The sequence below is a fragment of the Eretmochelys imbricata genome, chromosome 11 (genome assembly GCF_965152235.1).
Source record: "Eretmochelys imbricata isolate rEreImb1 chromosome 11, rEreImb1.hap1, whole genome shotgun sequence".
Lineage (NCBI taxonomy): Eukaryota > Metazoa > Chordata > Testudines > Cheloniidae > Eretmochelys > Eretmochelys imbricata.
The window spans coordinates 68245720-68270597 of NC_135582.1; the positions used below are offsets into that span (position 1 = coordinate 68245720).

At 43.9% G+C, this 24878-nt stretch overlaps 1 protein-coding gene across 1 annotated transcript in view; it reads right to left on the reverse strand.

Moving 5' to 3' along the window:
- Nucleotides 1-24878, reverse strand: part of ABCA12 (ATP binding cassette subfamily A member 12) — a 122874-nt gene that overhangs the window by 18298 nt on the left and 79698 nt on the right. The window contains 10 exon segments of the mRNA XM_077829474.1: nt 1283-1460; nt 1950-2004; nt 8382-8487; nt 13540-13627; nt 14649-14776; nt 15442-15535; nt 16595-16681; nt 18104-18356; nt 20874-21003; nt 22948-23184. Coding sequence (XP_077685600.1) covers nt 1283-1460; nt 1950-2004; nt 8382-8487; nt 13540-13627; nt 14649-14776; nt 15442-15535; nt 16595-16681; nt 18104-18356; nt 20874-21003; nt 22948-23184 — 1356 coding nt within the window.

Below are 24878 nucleotides of genomic sequence, written 5' to 3' on the forward strand. Positions count from 1 at the left end.
AAACTACCAGGGTAGCCATGCCAGTAGCTAAACAAAACCCAAAAAAACCCTCTCCCTGTAGACATGGCCCGCAGCAGTTTCTGCCACAAGCTGTGTGAGCCTGACTGAGGGACACGTCCAAGTTAGTGTGTGTGGTGTGGGAGGGAGATGGGGGGTGGGAAGCGGAAGCTGCACGAAAAGGATAACGTTTACAATGGGTGCCAGAATTCTGACATCCTGATGACCAAAATAAGAATCAGTTACATGGCGAGCCAAACAAACTTGTGGGGGGAAATCCTGAACAATACAAAAGAGAAAGCAAATTCATGCTGTCAGATAAACATCAACTCAGATGAGCTGGGGGATCATCTATTGGGTGAAAAGGTTCTGTTTCATTGCCACCCCCCCTGAGGTTATCTTCAGCACTGTCAGTCGTCATGATTTTGTTGTGAGCCTTGCAATGCTTGCTGGTTTTCTTAAAACCTCAGCTTCTGGAGTCAGGTGAGAATGTCACCTTTTTTTTTTTTTTTTTTTTTTTTTTTTTTAAGTAAGTTCCTAGCTCCTTGTGGTTGAGGAGAAAACCTTGAAAATGTGACCTTTGAGCACCATAATGGCTCACAAACCATAAGACAAAGGGGACTATGGAATCCTGAAAGGGACATTTTCAAAAGACGTAAAAAAGCGCGGGATCCTTTTGAGGCAGATAAGTCCAGATATATACAGCACATCACCCCTGACCTGACTAACAGTAACAGAAGGTAACTTTTCTTTGATGTCAGGAGTTTGGAAACCTTTATATATTATATTACTTAACCCACCAGTTGGCTGTTTCCAATCTTGCAAATCTCCACCAAGAGATGTTTACAAATGTAGGATCTTGTATTCTGAAGGTTCCAAGAGTGTCTGCCATCTGCAGTAGAGTTCTGAAGATGGGTCATATCCTGCAGCCCTTCCTCATGGGAGTAGAAGCTGCAGGATCAGATCCATGAGCCTTACCCAGATGTATAAATCCTGGATGACAACAAGAATTCCACCTCTGCAATCTAACCTCAAAGGCAATTTGGCATCTACATGTTAAAAACTAACCCAAGTTTTGGTCTTTGCCATGTTGATCTCTTATAAATCTGCTGAGGTTTATAAATACCCCAGTGTTATGGTTCACAATTAATAATCGGTAATGCTTTTGAGAACAAGACCTAGCTCTTTTGGTAGTGATGATATTAATAAGTCTAGGTAACGAACAGAAGTGGGGATTTTTCACTCTAGAATCCTGTTCTCTGTGCATAAAAGTTAAGTAATTTACCAGATCGTAGATGAAGTTAGTCACCCAATAGCTTGTCACGCTGATGCCTGAAATATGCTGCAGTTGCTTAGCTTTGGTTTGATGTTCTTTCACCACATAAAGCACAAAGCTGGCTGTTGTGATGGAGTAGCCAATCAGGACAGACATTGAGACTAGGATATCAAGCAAGCTACTGAGCCTGAGGAGAAAAGGGGAAGAAAGACAGAGTCAATGTTTGATCTCCCTGATTTAGAAGACAATATTCATAGCTTAAAAAAATCAAGGGCCTGATCCTGCCAACATTCCCTACTGGTTGTAGAGACCGCTCAGGGTGGTACCCACTAAGGCTGGCAGAAAGGCTTTGCAGGGTGGGGAACTGTGACAGCAGATTGTTTGGAAAGGCAGAAAGAAAAATACGTTATTGTCATTGCTGTGGCCGTGCTCCAAAACTGATGCTGTTTCTATAATGTCCCCACATTTATCAGGCCTTCTGGGAAGAAACTCAAAGGGAAATCAGTAGCGCTGTAGACACGGGGGAGACAGTTTGCTTTTGTGAAAAGAGCAATTAGATCATTCAGAAAAAGTTATTGACCAATTTAGGTGTTTCATGATTTCCGGGCAGCTGTTTTGCTCCTATTGCCACTAAATGAATCAGAGCAGCAGGTATCAGCCAAATTAAACAGCTTACATGACTTGTTCTTTACTCTGTCCACCGGGATACGGATGACTCACAATGGAAATACCTACAAAAAGAAGAGAAGTAGTTTTGTAACATGTATGGTGAAGTTCCTTGTTAGGCGTGGAGGCTGGAAGTAATGCCGGCTACCGGTTATGGAAGGGAATCTGGGGCAGGCGGAGTGGGGTTCTGCTCTCTGCCACTGATTCATGGCGTCATCTTGGGCAGAATTTTCACAATTGCCATCAACTATTTTGAGCGGCTCTTGCAAGGCCTAATTTGCAGGAGTGTTCGGTGCCTACAACTGCAGTCAGTGGGAGCTGTGGATACTCAGCAGCCCTGAAAAATCAAGTCCTGCAGTCTGAATTCAGCAAGGAACCCAAGCATACGCCTTTAGCTGTGTAACTCGTCCCTTTGACTTCAACAGGGCTACTCACCTACTTAAAGTTAGGCATGTACTTAAATAGCTTGCTGAATTAGGGCCCATGTGCTTTAAGTTGGGTGGCCCAACGCTGAAGCACGCAGAGGCCACATTTTAAAATCCTGGCCCTAATGTCTGTGTGCCTCGGTTTCCACATCTGTAGAAGGTGGATAGCACTCACCCACCCTTTGTCCCTGGAAAGAACACCATCCTATGTTGGTACAAAGACTTATTTAATATGTCCGTTTCCAGTGGCCCCATTCAGACTCCAAGTCCTCAGCTGAGAATTGCCTGACCCAGTGATTTCCAAGAGCACTCAATCAAGCCTAGGGTCCTTTTTATCTGCAAAACCCTTGACACCATTAACTAAGCCTCAGTACCCTCTAGTGCGGTACTGTACACTGTAAGTCAGCATTATCCCCATTTCAAAGCAGGGGAAGATAAGGGCAGAGAGGTCGAGTGACACGCCAAAGCCACCACAGGAGTTGATACAGAGTCAGGATTTTAACTCACCTGTTACAAGTCAGGTGCTCACTAGATCACTTGAACAGCCCTCTCCCTATTACTACCACTATCACTAAGTATGTACTGGAGTGATAGGCAGCTCTTGTGATTCTAGGACATACTTTTGCCCATTTTTGATGAGCTGCCCCATAGCTGATAAGTATTATCTTGGATAACCCAGTGTGGAATCATCTTTCACATTCTCCACTGGGTCTCCAGCCTTTCAGCAGACATTGGAATAAGCTTCAGATAACACTGTTTGCAGTTAGGAAGGCAATCAGTATATTTTCTGATGAGAAAGTTTAAACTGAACAGTTCTGTCATGTGAAGCGAGAAAGAAGCACCTGGACCAAAAGAAACAGCCAGCCTCCAGAAATTGGTCTGACTATTGGTTTTAGCCCTGTGAGAAACTCAAGTCTTTCCCAATCAGATTCACAAAATCAGGTCTGTGACAATCAAATGGCAGTGGGTGGCAGGATTCTCTTACCATTATATGGCATGCAGAGATCTGCCAAAATGTTTGGTTTAAACACTTCCCTTCCAAAGCCAGCATCTAGCCCTCAGTATGGGTTATATCACATATGAAGGGCTTTTGCTCTGTTTAGAAGCAATGAGAATCTATTTATCTACTGCACTGAGATAAAAAAATATTCCAGCAGTGCAAGGACAATCATAAATGGATTAGAACCCACAACCTTACCAAAGTCTATGGCCATTATTCTCACTTATACTAAGACTCCTTTTACACTAGCAGAGTGCTGTAAAGGTGCTTTGGGATCAATCAGAATAGGCCCTGTATTATTGCAGATCTATATTCTCCATATGGAAAAGCCTACGTGTTAATAGCCTGTTTTGAGAGAATAATGTTGAGTTCCTCTAGGAGAAAAACATTTGTCACTTGCTAAGTTAGCCACTAGGGGGAGCCCCGTGAATAGATTAGAAACTGATGCCGGGAATGAAAAGTTAATTGACATGTTTTTATAAGAGCTGCAGAGTTCGTGCAAAGGTTATTTATTTGGCCAAATCATGCTCAGATTCATGCCAGAGGTAGTCACTTTTTTTTTTAATTCGTATGAAGGAGAAAAATTATCAAGAGTTCTCCTTTCTCTTTCTCCATAACATGTACAATTACTTGTTTTCATGATTACTGATTTTGAGTGAACATATTTGTACAAAATCCACAAAAGAATCAGCTTGATGAAACATCTGTGATTGCTACAGCAATGTCTTCAGAGGCCTGGTCCAGTATTAATAAGACTCCAGGCCTGATTCTCCACTGCTTTGCACCCCGAGTTGTCGTTTACACCTGTGCACAGTAAGAGCAAAGCTGGTGCAAAACATTTCCATCCTATTTGGCAGCATTTAACACTCACGTTGTACTGGTGTCAATGGCCATGCAGGCGGGGAATTGCTGGCCCTCACAGGCCATTCTTTCCATGGAAATAATGAGCTTCTTAGGCTGTGCAGTGGTGGAAGCTGCTCTGGGTTCCCAAGGCGAAGAGGACTTAACATAGCTGCAGAATGTCGCTTTATACATTCTACAGCCTCCCTGCTCTAGGATGGGAGCTGTGCCGTTGATGAGCCATCTGTGGCATCAGCCCCTGGCAAATACTATTTTGTGGGGATGGATTTTGATTGGCCTCGTTACGGCTTCTTTTCTATAGACTTCTGCAGCATAATACAATAAAAAGAGGGACTCCACTGAACCCCAGTGGATCAGTTCCAATTTCCAGTGAAGTTCTATGGAAGAGGGGACCAGCTTCCATGACTTTTTGGACCTGGAAGAGGCTAAGGTAATATTTTCAAACTTTAAATGCCTAAAATTATGCAACTAAATCCATATTTAGGTACTGAAGTGGCCTGATTCTCAGAGTGTGCAGTAAAATTCAAAAGGAGCTGAGACTACTCCATGCCCCTGAAAATCAGCCGCCTTCCAATTCGGTGCCTAAATTTATAATGCTGTATAAAGATGCTGGCCTCCGTTTTATGTGCTCTATTCAGTCTGTATCATTGAAGCACGTGGAATGGTGCGATTTGGTCTGCAGTTCATTTTAAGGAAAACAAAAGTGGTGTCATTCGAGAGCAATATTTTTCTTGAGGGATTCAATATAAGTCTCCAGTTGCTAATAACGATGTACAAACAACTAGAAAACGTTTTCCTTCTGTAAAAAAAAAAAAGGTGATCCAGTCTGACTAATCTGTTAATGCAGCAGAATAAAGCCATTTTTCCTTCACTGCGGCTTAGCTTGAAGTCAAAATTTCCATTTCAATACTTCTTTTTGGGTGGGGGCAGGAGGTGTGGAGAAAAGGAAGCCCAGTATACCTAAGTCGAAAGCTATTATGATTTGCTTGGTGACAGGGCAAAAAGCTCCTTTTATGTGTTTCTTTTTTTAAATTTATGAAGTTTAAGTCAAACCTCAAAAGCAGGATTGGCACCTCTTTCAAATTGCTGAAATGACTATGCTTTTATCTGGCCACTTCAATGGTTCTTAAACTGTCATTTATTTGTCACAGCAACAAATGGCTTTCTGCTGCCAGCAAACTACTGCAGAGAAGGGTCTCTTCAATTGTATTTCAGACCAGTTTATACAAGTCCTGTTAAGCTTTACTCATCAATTCATTTATTTTCCCTGTACTGAGTACAGGTTCCTTAGGGGGACCTGGGAATTATCAATCTGGTCATTTGTTATCATTCATTTGTTTCCAAGGACACCCAGAACTTGCTAGATGCAGTGCAAACTTTAGAGCTGTTCAAAAATATTCCAGCAGAACATATTTCCATCAGAAAATACCATTTTGTCAAACTTGAAACTTTCCATGGGAATGTGTCAACCTCGTTGAAATTTTGTTTCGGGGGGGAAAAGTCTGAAACAAAGGTCAAACTTACCAGAAGGGAAGGTTTCGATCTTTTTCGTTTCAAAGCAACTTTTTGTTTGAAAGTTTATTTCATATGATAAATTTTAACATAATTTAAAATAAAAAAGTCAAAATCAGAACAAAGTATTTCAATTGACCTGATTTAATTTTTTTTTTTTTTCAAAAATTGTGTTGGAAAAGTTCATCTCACAGGAAATTTTTTTTTTTGGTTTCATAATAATCCAGAATGAAATGTTAAAATGTTAGAATTTCTCCTGGAATGGGCATTCCGAGGTTTGACTTGCTCTAACAAACATAAAAGGCCATCTCCAGAAAGCTTGGGGACAGATTACGAAAAAATGGCTTTCCGAGCAGAAGAGCGGTTTGGGAAATATGCTTCAACTGTCCTTCATTTTAGTCCCCAAGGTACCTGTTTTCCACATATATGCGGCATGCCCTTCCTTTTCGTGTTGAAAATGATTTAAACCAGAAATAAAGCATGGTGACGCTGGGGTGGCAGATATTTGTTCATGTTAAAGGGAAAGATCCTGCAGCACTTTGGGTTTCCTTCTCAAATAAGTTTTGCGTCCCTCATTTGGGGGTCTTACCCCATGTCCCATGCTGGGGCCTTGGCATGTTGAAAGGTACGTTTGTGGGGGACCCTCTGACTGTGTCTGCCCATTCCCACTCGTGGCACGGGCCACTCTATTTTGGATAAGGCTTGATGAGAAGGCGCTGCTGGTGGAATACTCAGCTCAGCTTGAGTAGCTCACTGATGACTGGGTAGGGGAATCTTCCCCAGCACCCCACCACACTCCTCTCCACTGCCAGGATTCACCCCTTGACAACTAAATTGGTCAGGGACATTCCTGCTGGGGAGATGGCCTGTGGCTCTGTGCCATACTGCGGCAGCAGAGAGGAGCTGGAGCCCATCTGTATTTTAAAAAGAGGGCTGCCAGCTGGCCCCTTCCCACTTGGGGATTTGCTCCCACACTGAGTGTGAAATAGCTGGGCCCTGCTGACCCGAGAGGCGGGTGTTTCAGGTATGGTGGACATGGCTGTGGGGCCGGGGAGTTGGTTTTGTTTCGCGAGAAGATGAGTGCTGAGGGAGTTTTGCCACGTGAACACTGGCTGGTGATTATTATGTGGTGATGGGGAAAGAAATCTGTGCAGATGTTTTGCCTTTCTGCTTAGGATTATATTAGATTGTAAGCCCCTTAGGGACGAGGCCATCTTTTTGTGCTGCGTTTGTACAGCACCTAGCACAATGGAGCCCTAGTCTCTGGCTCCTATGCGCTGTGCTAATACACATAATACATCGTTATAATAGTAATCGTGTTTTTAATTATTGTCAAGGAGGCCTAGAGCTTCAAATAGGCCTTCCTTCTCTGTTGGATTTACCTTTTAATTCACCCGTCAATAAAGAGCTTTATGTTGACAAGCCAAATGACTTTCTAACCCGTTTCCCCTGAGTATGATCCTTTAGCAGGAACACAAGCCGTCTGACATGAGAGAGGCCAGGAGAGACTAGAATGTGGCAGAATGGCTGGTGTTTGCTGAAGCAAGTCACTTGATAGGTGAGTTCTGAACTCTTGTCAGGCCCCATAATCGAATATAAGACTTTCTTCTCTCTCACTCTACAGATAACCGGCGGTATCGACACAAGGCATGTTTTACTGGAATAGCAATACGGTTATGCTGTACTGGCAAAGTGCTCCTACTGTGGATATAGCTATCTTGACAAATCGGCACTTTGACCAAAGTAGTAAAGCCCCGCCCCACGAGTGGAACAAGCTGTACACTGGTAAAAACACCTCTTTGTTGACTATGAGAGCTATACAGAGGATGCTAGTAGAAGTCTGTAGTGTAGACCTGGCCACAGGCAAACACACAAACCAGTATGCCTGAATTACACATGTAATGCGGATGGAACAAACAGTGCAGTAGAGTATGAAGGTTTATCAGCATGAATTTGGGACACTGCATGGTATCAGTGAGGCAAAGCTAAGCAGGTCATTCCAAATGAATGCTGATAAACCTTTACGCTCCACTTCACCACCCTGCATTTGGTGTGTACCAAATGACTTCAGGGGTGTGTGAGAATATGTTTGTATCCCTCCCCACAACGTATACACCTGTAAAATAAAATGCTTTAATTACCACAAGTCCAACAATGAACAGCTCAGAGGGAGAAAAACATTAAATCTAACACCCCACTGGAAGCAACCTAAAGTAGCCTTTCTTTGCATAGAAATGTCACATCTTTACAGTCAGCTATCTCGATGCTGACGTGGAAGTCAATACTAGGCAGAAGCCCTTGTTGCTTGTGGGAGAAGGAAAGCCTATTTTTAAGGTTTTACCTTGTCCCCTCCCCTATTTCTAGAAACAGACGTGAAATATTGACACCCTTTAAAGGAGAGTGAATTGAATCAACATTAGCAGACATGGCCCCATTGAAGTCAATCGACGTTTCACCACTGACTTTAGTGGGGCCAGGATTTCATCCAGAGGATAAATTTCCTTCTAGTTTAAATGGGCACAGCTCCATTTTACACCAGGAGTGAATCTGGCCCACCCACTATTGTCTTCTGTCTGCAGGTGGAGAACTGGGCCCCCTTCACATGGGGCAGCATGAGCTGTGTCAAGGATTGGTTAGCACCCACCGTATTTGGAAGACTCGTTTTTCGGCATGTTTGCTCGAAGAATGAAGTTGTTGAGGCTGTTGAGGTAGGCTGGAAGGCTGTGATACCCCTCTGGATTATACCACACCTGTACCCCATTGGGAAACAAAAACAACAGGCAGAAAATCGTGACCAAGAACATTGGTTTCTTCCATTTGCACAAATGAATGCGTCCGTAACTCATATTTAAAAACAGTAGCAGTAAAAACATTTGCTAAAGCTGGGCCATCTACAAATTACGGGCCAGCGACCCAATCATGCAAGATTCTGAGTGCATTAGCCCGGATCCTACACTGTGCCGAAGCCTGTGACTAGTCCCATCGACTTCTAGAAGACCTAGTTCGGTTGACTTCAGAAAGATAAGAAAGACACGCCCGTTGCTAATGGTTTATGTTAATGGTGCCTGGGGCATCACACGTACTGACACTTTGCTTTTCCACAATAGGTGCTTTTGCATTTCAGCAATGTCAGTGGCTGGTATTTTCTAAAAGGCCTATTGAAGTGCCTACTGGGCACTTAATTGTCCCAGGGTAGAAAACACTGTGAAAACAGCACCTTGTTATTCAACAGCTGTGCCCCCTGGGATAAATTCTGCTCTCACTTACACTGGTATAAATCCAGAGGAACTGAAGGGAGAACAGAATATGGAATACACACTTTGTGTATTACACGTTCTATCTGCTTACGTTAGCGACACATGTACATTTTTTACTCCCATTAGCCCTGCAGAGGCAATGCTGCTATGGGAAAAGGGAGCGGGCTTGTGCACTATCACCAGACCTGTTAACAAGGGCCCAGATCCTGAAGTGAGCTCTGTACAGACCCACAACAACTTCAGGTGTCCATCTATGGAGGGCTCGGTGCAGGACGGCTGCCAACATTCCAACTGCAGAGACTTTACCTAGAGATGGTGCCCTTTCTACTCCTAAAACCCTACAAAAAACCAGCCAAACATAAAAAACCCACCACCTTTACCCCTAGCAGAGTTTTCACCCTGAAAATGAGACATGCCAGAGACTCCATGAAGTCCACTAAGGATTTTGCTCTTGATTTTACATGGAAGGTGCCCAGACATCCCGTTGATGGGCAGTAAAATCAGTGCACATCTCAACTGCACTTGATCTACAGCTGAATTGGAGGTTCTGGGGATGTTGAATGACCCAGCCTGGGTTTTCTCATCTTACACTTAGATTGTAAACTCTTTGGGAGTCTTTGCCCAGGCCAATGAGATTCCAATACCTGACCGGGGTCTCGAAGTGTTACCTCAAGATGAATAACAACAAACAGCACTAACTCTCAGACTGCCAGCTCAGGCTGATGGGCTGGCGGTTAGATAAAAGCATCTTTTTTACCTGCAAGCAGAGCAGGTTCGCTCTGAAAGTTACTGAGACAATAAACTATGTAACAGCACAATTCAATTTTGTATGAAGCCACATCTCAGAGCAGAACTGTGCTTGAAGGAACACTGTCATGGCTATAAGGATGTACATGAATTTACCAGATCTTGACAGTTTTCATATTGTGCCTCTTTTATTTCAGAGTCCAACCATGGATTTTTTTATGCCAATTTATACTTGTTACAACGTTTTTGAAGAGATGAGAAAGTGCAATGGGTAAATCTGAGTGCACTAAAGAAACAAGCCGGCTGCAGTGAGGGTCCATCCCGCTCCCTCAAAGGGCAGATGGTGTTGTTAGCGTGGCTTTGCCACTCATCAGTAGGTAGGAAAGAATACAACTAGTAATACCCATAATGACTAAGAGAGGGAAGATGGAGAAAAGAGAAGACAGGGACAAGCAAAATAAGGGAAGGAAACAGATATTTTTTAGTTCTTTGGCCCAGGCAAGCTGCCGATTTCGGGATGGATTGACCACCATCATATAAATAGGAAGAAAACAAAGAAAGAAGAAGTGGGACCGCTAAAAACTGAGGATGGAGTGGAGGTCAAGGATAATCTAGGCATGGCCCAATATCTAAACAAATACTTTGCCTCCGTCTTTAATAAGACTAAAGAGGATCTTAGGGATAATGGTAGCATGATAAATGGGAATGAGGATATGGAGGTAGACATCACCATATCTGAGGTAGAAGCGAAACTCAAACAGCTTAATGGGACTAAATCGGGGGGCCCAGATAATCTTCATCCAAGAATATTAAAAGAATTGGCACAAGAAATTGCAAGCCCATTAGCAAGAATTTTTAATGAATCTGTAAACTCAGGGGTTGTACCGTATGATTGGAGGATTGCTAACATAGTTCCTATTTTTAAGAAAGGGAAAAAAAGTGATCCAAGTAATTATAGGCCTGTTAGTTTGACATCTGTAGTATGCAAGGTCTTGGAAAAAATTTTGAAGGAGAAGGTAGTTAAGGACATTGAAGTCAATGGTAAATGGGACAAAATACAACATGGTTTTACAAAAGGTAGATCGTGCCAAACCAACCTGATCTCCTTCTTTGAGAAAGTAACAGATTTTTTAGATAAAGGAAACGCAGTGGATCTAATTTACTTAGATTTTAGTAAGGCGTTTGATACGGTGCCACATGGGGAATTATTAGTTAAATTGGATAAGATGGGCATCAATAGGAATATTGAAAGGTGGATAGGGAATTGGTTAAAGGGGAGACTACAACGGGTCCTACTGAAAGGTGAACTGTCAAGTTGGAGGGAGGTTACCAGTGGAGTTCCTCAGGGATCGGTTTTGGGACCAATCTTATTTAATCTTTTTATTACTGACCTGGGCACAAAAAGTGGGAGTGTGCTAATAAAGTTTGCAGATGATACAAAGCTGGGAGGTATTGCTAATTTAGAGAAGGACAGGGATACCCTACAGGAGGATCTGGATGACCTTGTAAACTGGAGTAATAGGAATAGGATGAAATTTAATAGTGAGAAGTGTAAGGTCATGCATTTAGGGATTAATAACAAGAATTTTAGTTATAAGCTAGGGACGCATCAACTAGAAGTAACGGAGGAGGAAAAGGACCTTGGAGTATTGGTTGATCATAGGATGACTATGAGCTGCCAATGTGATATGGCTGTGAAAAAAGCTAATGTCGTCTTGGGATGCATCAGGAGAGGTATTTCCAGTAGGGATAAGGAGGTTTTAGTACCGTTATATAAGGCACTGGTGAGACCTCACCTGGAGTACTGTGTGCAGTTCTGGTCTCCCATGTTTAAGAAGGATGAATTCAAACTGGAACAGGTACAGAGAAGGGCTACTAGGATGATCCGAGGAATGGAAAACTTGTCTTATGAAAGGAGACTCAGGGAGCTTGGCTTGTTTAGCCTAACTAAAAGAAGGCTGAGGGGAGATATGATTGCTCTCTATAAATATATCAGAGGGATAAATACCAGAGAGGGAGAGGAATTATTTAAACTCAGTACCAATGTGGACACAAGAACAAATGGATATAAACTGGCCACTAGGAAATTTAGATTAGAAATTAGACGAAGGTTTCTAACCATCAGAGGAGTGAAGTTTTGGAATAGCCTTCCGAGGGAAGTAGTGGGGGCAAAAGATCTATCTTGCTTTAAGATTAAACTCGATAAGTTTATGGAGGAGATGGTATGATGGGATAACATGGTTTTGGTAATTAAATATTCATGGTAAATAGGCCCAATGGCCTGTGATGGGTTTTAGATGGGGTAAGATCCAAGTTACCTGGGAAAGAATTTTCTGTAGTATCTGGCTGATGAATCTTGCCCATATGCTCAGGGTTTAGCTGATTGCCATATTTGGGGTCGGGAAGGAATTTTCCTCCAGGGCAGATTGGAAGAGGCCCTGGAGGTTTTTCGCCTTCCTCTGTAGCATGGGGCACGGGTCACTTGCTGGAGGATTCTCTGCTCCTTGAGGTCTTTAAACTACAATTTGAGGACTTCAATAGCACAGATATAGGTGTGAGGTTTTTTTTGTAGGAGTGGTGGGTGAAATTCTGTGGCCTGCGTTGTGCAGGAGGTCAGACTAGATGATCATAATGGTCCCTTCTGACCTAAATATCTATGAATCTATGAAACCTGCATGCAAACCAGAAAAGATGACTGTATTTTCTGAAATAGCCCAATATTCAGTTGGCCTTCTCTACCTTGCTACATTGAAAAACAAGCAGCCCCATGACTAAGTACAAATGACTCTGCACTACCGCCCAGATTGTGCCCCCTTTACTCACACTGGTGAGCAGTTACTCACCCAGCGAGGAGTCTATGGGTCTATTCACATGAACTCCCTGGTGCATATCTGGCACTCTGTTAGGTAGTATTCTAGGAGGCAGGGCATTTGTCATCTGTAGCAATGCTTGATTTAAAAGAACGGACACAGTTGCATTTGTAATGCCAGACCTCTAGCACAGTAGAGGCAAACTGTCCAGGGCAGTTCAAGTGAAGGCCATACAAGGCTTTTTAATATGAGGCGTGGAAAGACTGCGTAGGAGTTTGATTGATGACCAGGGTAGAGCTGAGGGGAGAAGTGTGTACACTGGGCAAAGCCCAGGGACTGCTTCTGTTACTGGGAGGAGAAACCCCAGCTCACCCTCATAACAGATGGTACGTGAGCAGTCTAGAACTGAATCCCTATGCCTGACCGGCACTGCTAGATGGCAGGATATAATGGCTTGAGCAGCACTGAAAGACCCCTCTAGAGGGCTCACTTGCTGTCATTCTGGATCCCCTTGGGTGCACCTTCTGTGCTGCTCCCCTGGCGGAGAGGACGCAGAGTGAGGGAATGGGGTGGAGGTGGGAGGAGAGGACAGGAGTCCTAGCGAGGCCAGGCTAGGTGAGCCATTACTGGAGCAAAGCAGCAGCGGCTGGGGAGAGTGAGAGCTTGTGAAAGTGAAGAGCTGGGCTCTCGGTGGTGCAGGTCCTGGATGCAGCAAGAGTAACAGAGTTAGGGGGAGCTGAGGTACAGTGTCCCTCCCTTCACCAGTGGAGATGAATCCAGTTCCTTCAATTTCTTTTTCCCTCCTTAATTCTCTATGTATTTCCTTTGTGTTAACGGGAAAATGAAGAGTTCTGTGCTTACTCAGTAACGCCCCTAAAACACACAAGGACATTAATCTTGCTTCACCTTCATTTAGAATGGACGTTTCAGGCGCCTGTCCACTCGGCACTGACTTTACAGCTGCATTGCAGCAGGAGGCATTCATTACCTTAGTTAGCGTTCTGTTTGCAGGCACTGGGCGTATATCAAACTTGAGGTCAGTAGTCAAAGGCAACCCAAAGCTCCAGCCGCCATATCTGCATGGTAAACAATACAGCAAAATGCATTATTGTCATTGGAAAGAGGCCGGGCTAGATCTTCGGCAGGTGTGAAGCAGCATTAGTTCCGCTGAAGTCACTGGAGGTGCGTCAATTTCTCGTGGGGCCTCCAGGCACTATACAACGAATGATCATCACAGGTGTCACCCTGGATTCACACAGGTGCAGGTGAGAACAGGATTTGGGCCAGTGTTTGTAGTGTGGCCCAGTTAACACTGCTGCAGGAGCCTTTACTTTTGAAAAGCAAGTAAACAGGTAACAGTTCAGCTAAGTCCTGCTCTGTGTCGACGAACACGATTCTGAAATGCATTTTGGTTCCTGCGGAGTCAAGCTATCTTTCTACCCTCTTTAGTGGTACAATTCCACATTTGTGGAAGATTTGCATGGAAGATGAACAGTTCCCTTTCAGTCAGTACGGAGAGTAGGTTTTCCCTTGACTAATTTAACTGTACATTTATTTTTGCACCTTAGCACTTTCCATACACAAACCCAGCTTGTGCTATACAGCACCAGCTAGCATAAGGCCCTGGTTTAGCCGGTTTAAGCATGTACCTAATCTTAACTTCAGTGGACTGAAGCACGCATTTTAAAATGAAGCACCCACTTAGATACTGTGTGCACCCAAACTCTGATTCAACAATCTCTGTACAAGGCTTGTTTAACTGGGTACTCTGCCAGATTTCTTTCCTTAAGTTTCTAGATTGGACAAAGGCTTTTCTTCAAAATCTATCAGAGTAAAGGGGGGGGAGGGGTTGCCCATTATAGCTGCACCTTTCAGTAGTTACGCATACGCTGTACGATATAACTTAGCAGAGTGCTCAGTGCAACCAACATGGAGTCCCACCACACTTTAAAGTAACCGTCTTGGGCCTATCGTAATAAGCAATGTGAGAAATTAATATAAAAAGGCTGCTTTCCTAAAGGAGAATCAAACGTAAGAAGCCACTGGCCAGTGAGACACAGAACAAAGAGAAAGAGAAGAAATCGTGGTATGTTCAACCTTTTCTGGAGGAAATCTTTGGCAGTTGCTAGAAGGTACGTTTCCACATCATGCCCAGTAAGATTATAAATCATCCGAGAGGAAAAAGTTCTTTTGTGAGGTGGGGAGAAGTCAATCCTTGGACAAGTCTGAAAACAAGTTTTAAAAATTGTTCCTTTAATTAAAAACATCACAAGGCAAAATTTATATTCCCCCACCCCGCCCAAGGGTCAATTCTTCACAAAGACAGGAGTCCGGTGCTCTGTAGTGTTGGGCCATACATTCTGATTAGTGTCCCAATTCAGCAAAACTCTTACACGTGTGCCTTAGTTTAAGCACAGGCTTAAGTCTACCCCTATTCAGCTAAGCACATCCCTGGGCCTCCGATTTGTGGAGTTTAAAGCTACAAGGGATCACATCGCTTCGTCAGACCTATTTCTCCTCCACCCTTTGCCCATTTAGGTCCTGTTCCTGCAAACACATTGTCATCATTGGGGCTACTTGCGGTAGGAGAGCTAAACACATGCATAAATGTTTGCCTGAGCAGGGCCTTGGGCAGAAAGCTCACTGGGACAGCCTCTCACAACGTTTGTGCATCATGCCCAGCACAAGGAGACTCTGATCCCAGTTAGGGCCTCTAGGAGCTACTGACTGTAACACAAGCTAGGATGAATCTGAAGCAGCGACCTGGCGGTAATGACTCCCCAGTCACAATGCCAGGCCTGTGAGCCGTCCCACAGGATAGTTTCTCCAGCACACTAGGTACCTCTTGAGTGTTTTAAATTTACTCTCCCCCATTAAGGTTTAACTTTACCTGGCTGCTGGCTGTGCAGTTGCATGCAGAATATCTAGTACTCTGGTTTCCATGGAATACCCACTGGCCAAGCATGCTGTCGTTCAAACACACCCTGAAAATGAGCACACGTTACCCTGAGGTTTTCTGTATACTGGCAAGCAGGTGACTTGTAATTGCACAATGGCAGAGTTCTAGTGAATGGACTGAAGATGACAGAGCAAAGGTAACACATTGCAGAGACTGATGTTTCTCATGGTGCTTCTTGGGAGGTGCTGAGCATCCTTCAGCTCCTGCTGACTTCACTGGGGGCTCAGGTTGCTCAGCTCTGCTGATGTGGTGCTTGGCCTTGCTCCTTAGTGGTTCTTGCTAGATCTGTTTCTAGTGATTGCGCTGTGAGACTTCTAAGAAAGAGCCTGGTGAGGCTGCTTCAAATCCCGTAGAAAGCAGCCTAAGAAGCTAACATGAAGAGGACAAAATTATCTTACAAAAGAAACATAACCCCCCCTCTCAGGGGTGTTGCATTAATTGGATAGTCCTCTGATGGCTGACAAATTGTGTCTATGCAGCCCAAATAGTTCTCTGCACGGCACACAATGTACGAAGTCACTCAGGAATTCTCAGCAGTTACTGCACCGACCCCCTGAAGATTTAGCAGTAAAATCCCAGGAAACCTCACCCTCTGCCCACTTCAGCCAAAAGATACGAGACCCTTCAAGCTTGGATGTTTACCCGGCCTCCGGGGCTAGACTGTGATAGGCTTCCTTATGCTGAGTAGTACCCAAGATGTTCATTCTGGTCTATATTTACTACAGGGTAACCCTTACCACCTATGATGAGAACTTACTCATGTGAGTAAATTCAGTGAGGTCAGTGGACTACTCATGTAAGCGCTCACCATAGCGTGTGTGGGCTGCACAATCTAGTCCTCCGAGTTTAGACAAGTTTGATTTTCTTTGTAAATTTAAGGAGTTTTAAAATCAGACTGCTTCAAGAAGTGAGTCTATCTTTGGGAACTCTGGCAAGAGACGAAGCCTTTTTTGATGTGACTCCAGGGTATGAAAACTTTGCAGCTGATCAAAGGATGTTATTAATACCCAACAGCTATTAATTTTATGTCATTTCCTTTTTTCAGATTAGGAATTTAAAAGGAAGGAGATGAAGAACTACTTACGAATTGCTTTCATTCAAGCATGTGTTATCTGTTCCAGGGAAAGAAAGCATCGAAGCAACTAAAGCATCTGTGGTCTCATTAAAGTTCCTAAGATTTAACAAAGAAAGAGAGAAGTGTTCAAGATACTTGCAGTACGGACCCAGTAGTAAAAACCCATCCACTGCATGAAATAAGGATTGGAAATAAATTATTTTAGGCCCTGGTGCTGCAAAGTACTTAAGCGCATGTGTAACTTTAAGGATAAAAGTAGTTCCACTGGCTTCCACAGGACTGCTCATATGCTTGAAGTTACATACATGGCTCAGTGTTTTGCTGAATTCAGGCCTAGGGGGTGGGAGGGGTCGCTATGGCGTATACGATTATGGCAGTTCTGAATTTCGTTCCAAATGAGAGCCATCTACTGTGATTTCAGGTAATGTAGTTAGAACAGGTACATGTCAACATTCTCACCTCCATCAATTCCCCCCGTCTTCTGTGAAGCCAAAAAACTCTAGTCCGCTCAAAGAAGAGCCTCCCTCCAAATCCATCCATTTGGCAGTGTTTGCCTTAAACCACCCACCCTGTTAGCAGGAATAGGTCATGCTGGGAATGGAGGACGTGAGTTCTGCTGACTCACTGAGGCAGGTAGCTCTGCCTCCCCACCCCACCCAGAGAGCAGTTGGCTAGAAGAAGAGGACATGAGCAGTGCTAAGGTAAGAACTCTAAGAGCAACAAGGCAGCGGGGAGAAGGCTTGAGCTGAATTTGGTATTCCTAACTGAAAGACCAGGTCTACTGGAGACAGCCAGGAAACTTCATTATTGAATTAGAAAGCTGCACATTACATTAATTTGGGTGAGGTTTTGGAGAAGTCAAGGGCTGGTTTTAAGCATAATTAAGTCTTTATGGTTAGGAAGATCCCCAGGCTTCAATAGGGAAGGGCTTACGTACTGAAATCAAACCTCGGGGTGGGGTGGGAGAGGAGACATGACTAACCTTTGGGTAACTGAGAGGTTTGGTTAAGTGAGGCCTAGATAATGGAGCCTCTGCTTTTTTATGAAGATGGGAAGAGAGAGGCAGATGGGCCCACAACATGAGTTGGGAGCTAGAATTCAGTCCCAGACCTATAATCTAGTAGCCTGGAGCTGAAGGCCCAAGGGTTGGGAATAGGTACACCCCCTCTTCTTATTACAAAAAGGAAGTGAAATATATCCCTTTGGGCAAGATGGCTGCTGTCAGCAGTGGATTTCAATGACAAATACCATTAAAACCTTGGAGCACATACTTCCGAGTTAATTCCTAGGGAGAGATTTTAAGTTATTCAAGCTATTTTTTTAAGCTCTCAGATTGCTGGGTTTAGCAAAACTGTTCTCCCAGGCAGACCAGCTAGGAATATGCCATTATTATTACATGGTTTTCTGTGTAACACTTTTCCACTGGATTTGCTTAGTCACTCTCCTGACAGCACAATCTGCCATTTTATAAACAATCAGTAAAACAGGTTTAATAATAATGAAAAAAGAGAGATTTACCCAAAGAAATCTGCCTGCCCTGAGAAACCATACAGGGAGGGAGAAAGGTGGAGTTCTGGGTATTCAGCCACCTCAGTTCTCAATGTGCTGAGGCCCATGGCTACTGTCACAAAGATCACGGGTAGGATGCCCTGAGTAAAAAAGCCTTTCAAGTTCCGTCGGGTGTGGTGGAACCTCTTAATGAAAACGGCTGTTGTCCTCTTGAGCAGCAGTGGCAAACCGGTCACCTTTTTTGATCTAACCAGGACTTGGTCTGTGCATAATAAAGAGAACCCCACTTAGCACTTGTCATTGTCAAAACACTTCAGAGTTATGAATCAACCCCCCCCCCCAACACCTCTGTGAGGTATGTAAATATTACTGTTCCCATTTACAGATGGAGAGATTTGGAGCTGGGAGGCTAAATGATTTTCCCAAGGCCAGAGCTGGGATTAGAACTCAGGCATTCCTAGATCAGGTCACTACATCACCCCTCTCTCTCACAGTGTGCGAGAGGGAGTGAGCCTTTTACCTGTTTTAAATACTTATATGCTGCCCCCCCTCCTTCTGTGCTATCTGCTCACCTCACAATCTTTAATGTATTTATCCTCACAGCACTCTTGTGAGGTAGGGAAGTGCTATTAGCCCCATTTTACAGTCAGAGAATTGAGGCACAGTGTGACTAAGACCAAGGTCCTCAAAAGTATTTAGGCACCTAACTTCTGTTCAAATCAGGATTTGGGCCAATGTAACTTGCCCAAGGTCACAGAGGAAAGCAATGCCACAGCACAGAACTGAACCCAGGTCTCCCAGTTCACAGGGGAGTGCACTAACCACTGAATCATCCTTCCTCATTCCTTACCCCAGCGGCAAAACACAAATAGCTTACATGTACAACTGTAACTGGCATAGGAAACTTAAAGCTGTTCATATTTGCAAGTTTGATGTTTTCATCATTTAATAAATAGCTTCTTAGACACACAAATCAATAATAAAACTTATCTGAAAATTGCAAATGAAGAAAAGGAACAAGGCATAGGAACTGCCATGTAAACTAATGGATACTTGCACAGAATACATAAAAAATGGAGACAAATGCTTGTACCAGATATTCTTCTCTATTTGGTCCATCAGAGTTTTCTTTGTCATGAATGAAATATTACCACATATATAATACAGGACCAAGCAAATAATGTTCAGTGCTCTCCTTTGGAAGGGACATAAAATCATAGAAATGCAGGGCTGGAATTGAGTTTATACTTAATCCTACATCATCTAGTCCAGCCCTTTGCACTGCGGTAAGATTAAGGGCTTGTCTACACTTACATTTTATAGAGCTCAAACTTGCCGGCTCAGGGGTGTGAAAAAACACCCCCCTGAGCGCAGCAAGTCTGAGCGCTTTAAAGCGCTAGTGTAGACAGGCTGGGAGCGTAATCCCCTCGTGGAGGTGGATTACAAGGAGCGCTGGGAGAGCTCTCTCCCAGCACCCGCGCACGACCACACTCGCACTTCAAAGCGCTGCTGCGGGAGCGTTCCAGTGTAGACATACCCTAAGTATACCTAGACCAGGTATTTGTCTAATCTTTTCTTAAAAACCTCCAGAATTCCACAGCCCCCTTATGTAACCCATTCCAGCGTATAACTATCCTTATAGTTAGAAAGTTTTTCCTAACAACTGGCATTCCGCAGAAGGGGCATAAGAACGGCCATACTGGGTCAGACCAATGGTTCATCTAGCTCAGTATCCTGTCCTCTGAAAGTGGCCAATGCCAGGTGCCCCAGAGGCAATGAACAGAACAGGAAATCATCAAGTGATCCATCTCCTGTTGCCCATTCCCAGCTTCTGGCATCCCCAAAATTATTTGGGCTGACTTTTTAGAGGTCTATGATGAATGCAGACCCTGAAGATAGACATGTTGCTTCCCCTCCCTTTAATCTACCCCTCTTTACTTACTTTGTGTATTTGGATGAAGCTGGTATTTTGGTATATTTGTTGTATTTGGAAAAATTAATAAAAAATTATAAATCCAAAAAAAAAAAGTTTTTTCTAATACCTAGCCTGTATCTCCTCAATTACTTCTCTATCTTACAGGGTCCATTTACAAGCAAAAAGATAGGTTTCTAATCTGCCAGCATGGTTATGACAGAAAGAAACTGAAACCAGCTCACTCTCCCCTAGCTGCGTTTTTGCTACACAAAATTAAAGGTCTTTCCAGGTAGTTTCTTTGAGGCTGGTCTAATTTTTATAAATAATCATCTGCATCCGTTACAGTGCTTACACTCAGATGCACATTTGCACCTTTACCGAGAGCTGTATTTGACTGGATTAAATAATAATAATAATACCCAGCTCTTATCTAGCACTTTTCATCAATGGAGCTCAAAGCATTTTTCAAAGGAGGTCAGTTTAATTGTCTCCATTTACATATGACAAGAGTGAGTCATAGGGTGGTGATGTAACTTACTCACGGTCACTCATCAGGCCAAGGACCAAACCAGGAATAGAACCTGGTTCTCTTGAGTCCCAATCCTGTGTTCTAAGGAAGGACTTATTTATCAGAAGGTGGGTAAAAAAATATATTGAGAACATTTTTTGTGATTCAGACAATTAGAAACCAGTATTATTATAAAACTATTATGTACTGTACTTGTATTGGACAGGTGATGATTGGTTGGCTGAAGTTTGGTCTGTATTTAACCAAAGAAAGGAGACAGTGTGTTCACTGCTGAGCCTAGCTGTCATTAATTACACTTGGTATAAATTGGGAATAAAATCACGTTAAATGAGTACCATCTCTTTCAGTGACGCTATCCGTGCTCAGAGACATCTCCTTGGTGTCCATTAGTCCACTGGCCTCTTGGGACAATCCAGGATCATGCTGTTTGTCTTTCTCCAGGTCTTTAGTCAGGTTAAGAAATACCTACAGGACAAGAAAACAAAAGAGAAGAATATTCCAAGTTACAATCATTCCCTAGCATAATGACAAAACAGAACAACCATTCAGCTTGTCTTCTTATCATCTAGTTGTGCCCCTGGCCTTCATGAGACATTGTGAGATTCAGAGACACCCCTCTGAATTAAAGTCCCCTCCCTGCTGTCCTCCTTGCTCTGGGTGAGGTGTAAATTTGCCGCTTTTGATGGAGTGGCTTCCTCTCCACTGTGCACCCTATCAGCTACTTTGGCTAGTGAGTGAGTCTCCACCCACCCAGGTTCCCTCTCTGCCTGTTCACTTGCAGTGGGGCGTACTGAGCAAGAAGCCTTTGCTCCCCCCACTGAGAGGGCCTTCCTTCACTGCGGAGTTATCCCGAGTTATCTACACTCAAGTGACTTCTCTTGAGTAGCCAGCTCGAGTGAGAGGCCACGCTGTGAAATAACACTCGAGTTGCTGTGTCTGCACTGACTTATGAGTGGCACTCTGACTTCTGGGGACACATCCCATGATTCTTAGTGCTGCTGTTACACTTTTTCCCAGTGAATTACAGAAGAACTTGTCTGGGCACCTGGGGGGAATTGTGGAAAGGCATTGGAAGACTAACAGCACTCACGTGGCAGTAGGCTGTATCTGCACGGCAGAATGGTTGTGTTGTCAACTGAAAAGTTGCGTTCCCTCGGGTTTTACCCTATACCTGCTTCAGTCTTGTCTTTACTAGGCAAAAATGGTGTGTTCTTGACTTGAGGTGAAATTGTAGTGAAGACTAGGCAATTTGTGACTTTCACACAAGTCAGCAAGTCGCATTAAGGATTACTGGGAAGCCTAGTTTTTAACTTGAGCTGCTGACCCATGTAAAAATCACAAATTGCTTTGTCCTTGCTAGGATTTTACCTCAAGTTAATTAACTTAAGAACACAGTTTTTTGCCTACTGAAGACACAGCCTCTTGGTCCAGCCAAGTTAAAAGCACTCAAGTTAGGGGGTTTTGTGGGGATGGGCAACACCCATGTTAAGTCAAATTAACTTTGCAGTGAAGACAAGTCCAGGAGATCTGTTCAAGGGGGTAATGGTGGCCTTTTGCCCCCTTACTGCACTGCCAGGAAAGGGCTGTGATAACCTAGCCCTTAATGTTTAAAATTTCTTTATGTTTCGCTGAATGCCTGTGTTTGGTGGGAGTTAATGATTCAGCGGTGGGAAATAAATCTTCTTTACAAGAAATGTCAGCAGATTCTCAACACTAGCCTCACAGTGACTTTTGCTAGGATAGAGAAAACACTTTCTGGGGGTTAGAGTCCAACAGGTCAGACTGGGCACCTGGACCAATGCCTCTCCAGCAGCCCCTATCAGTTTCTGAAGAATTTACTCTTTCATCTGAAAACATTTATGTTAGTGAACTAAAGCTTCTGAATGGGAAACGATGCAGCACTTTCTCTGTGGGTTTGCAGACAGACAGACGGAGACAGTCATTCTGAGTGGCCTATATGGTGTTCACCCTGAAGCATAATGGAAACATACAAAATGTAGATATTATGAACTCTCTCATTCTGATTGTTTCAGCCGAAACACCCTGATTCATTGGGATTGCCAAAAAAAGTTAAGTAGCACAGCACCACTCCCGTTCCCCCCGGCCCATCATCTCTTTTTCCTGGGAAGATACTGAAAAACACTGAGCAAGGTGGGAATTTTTGGTGAGCCAGAACATTCTCATTGCTGGACTTTAAAAAAAATAGAACTACAACAAAACACAAAACCCAGTGGGCGGGGGGGGGGGGGAGGGGGCACCAGCCGACTAACCTACCAAAAACCAACAACACACCATTCCCACCCAGTCGTGTCACTGGTTGGCCCTAAAGCAGAATTATAGATCTTTGGGAAAGTTAATCACAGACTCTCCATATCATTTAATTAAAACTAAAAGATTTTAAACTCATACCTCTTCCACGGTGCTGTCTGAAATGCCATAGCAGCCAATATGGAGATCACTCAAGCCAGTATCTAGAGCCCTCAGGAGAGACTGATACGCTCCAGAGACTCTGGAGTTGAATGGTGGAAGCACATACACAAGCTCTCCACCAACATCTTCCTTGAGATAAGCTTCTGGGAGGTGTGACTGGATCAGGGAGGTCACTGCTGAGGTGTTGTACTCCTCTGCCAGGTTCTGGTTTGGACACTAGGAAAAGAAGATATTTCTTGATGATCAAATATCAGTCAGGGGTGCCAGCCTCCTAACCCACGACTTTATCTGCGAGTGTTATGTGAACCGTCTTCAAGACACGAGATTCCAATTTTATCAAAGGCAGATGAAATGGTCTTACAGCTGAGGCACTGGACTGGGCTGCAGGAGATCTGGGTTCAAGGCCTAGCTCTGCCATAGACTTGATTGACCTTGGGCAAGTCACTTAGAGTATGTCTCCACTTCAGCTGAGAGTGAGCCGCCCAGCCTGGGTAGACAGACAAGCACGAGCATGCTCAAAATAGCTGTGTGTATGATAGGTTTCAGAGGGGTAGTCGTGTTAGTCTATAACAGCAAAAACAACGAGGAGTCCTTGTGGCACCTTAGAGACTAACAGATTTATCTGGGCATAAGCTTTCATGGGCTAAAACCCACTTCATGCATGGATTGAAAAAACGTATGCAGGTATAAATATACAGCACATGAAAAGATGGGAGTTGCCTTACCAAATGGGGGGTCAGTGCTAACGAGGCCAATTCAATTAGGGTGGATATGGTCCATTCTCAACAGTTGACAAGAAGGGGTGAATATCAACAGAGGGAAAATTACTTTTTGTAGTTCTAATGAGGCCAATTCAATCATGGTGGATGTGGCCCATTCCCTTCTTGTCAACTGTTGGGAATGGGCCACATCCACCCTAATTGAATTGGCCTCTTTAACACAGAGCGCCAACTGGTAAGGCAACTCCCATCTTTTCATGTGCTATATATTTATACCTGCCTACATTTTTTCACTCCATGCATCTGATGAAGTGGGTTCTAGCCCACGAAAACTTATCATAGAATAACAGGACCAATCCCCAATTTTTTTTGCCCCAGATCCCTAAATGGCCCCCTTAAGGATTGAACTCACAACCCTACTGAGCTATCCCTCCCCTGAAATAAATTTGTTGGTCTCTAAGGTGCCACAAGGACTCCTTGTTGTTTTTGTGTGTACGAAGCAGCTCCAGCAGAGACTCAGGCTAGCCACCTGAGCTCTAACTCACCCGGCCCCTTGTGTCTCTGCCAAAGCTGCAATGTTCACACAGCTATTTTCAGCATGCTCATGCTAGTCTGTGTACCCAGGCTGGGCGGCTCGCTCCCATCTGCAGTGTAGACATACCTTTAGACCCAGATCTTCAAAAGTAGGTAGGCACTTAATTCCCATTGATTTAAATTGGAGTTCTGCACCTATATCTCTCTGAGGAGCTGAGCCTTAGGCTTTCTGTGTCTCATTTCCCACCTGTAAAATGGAGCTAATAATACTCACTTTGTCTCTCTTATTTATTTAGACTGTGACCTCTTTGGGGCATGGAGTGGCTCTCACTAAGTGTCTGCAAAGTACCCTACCTGGCAGGGCTTCTGATGATACCATAGTATCAATAGCAGATTTCTTCCTCTGTGAAGTGGCATAACACTCAGCTCCAGGGAAGACATTTCCCATGGACGCTCTCCCAACTGCTGAATTTACATTCGACAGGCAGCTTTGCCTTTAACCTCCCATGATATCCTATTCCTCTTTTAGAATGGAGGACGTCTGTGTTTCAGCTTTCAGGGGGGCAAAGAGGGTGGGTCAATGGCCTAGTTAGAGAACTCTCTGCTCTAAGGCAAACTCAAGGCCTCTGCCCTTTGTTAGTCTCTTCCTCCCTGAGC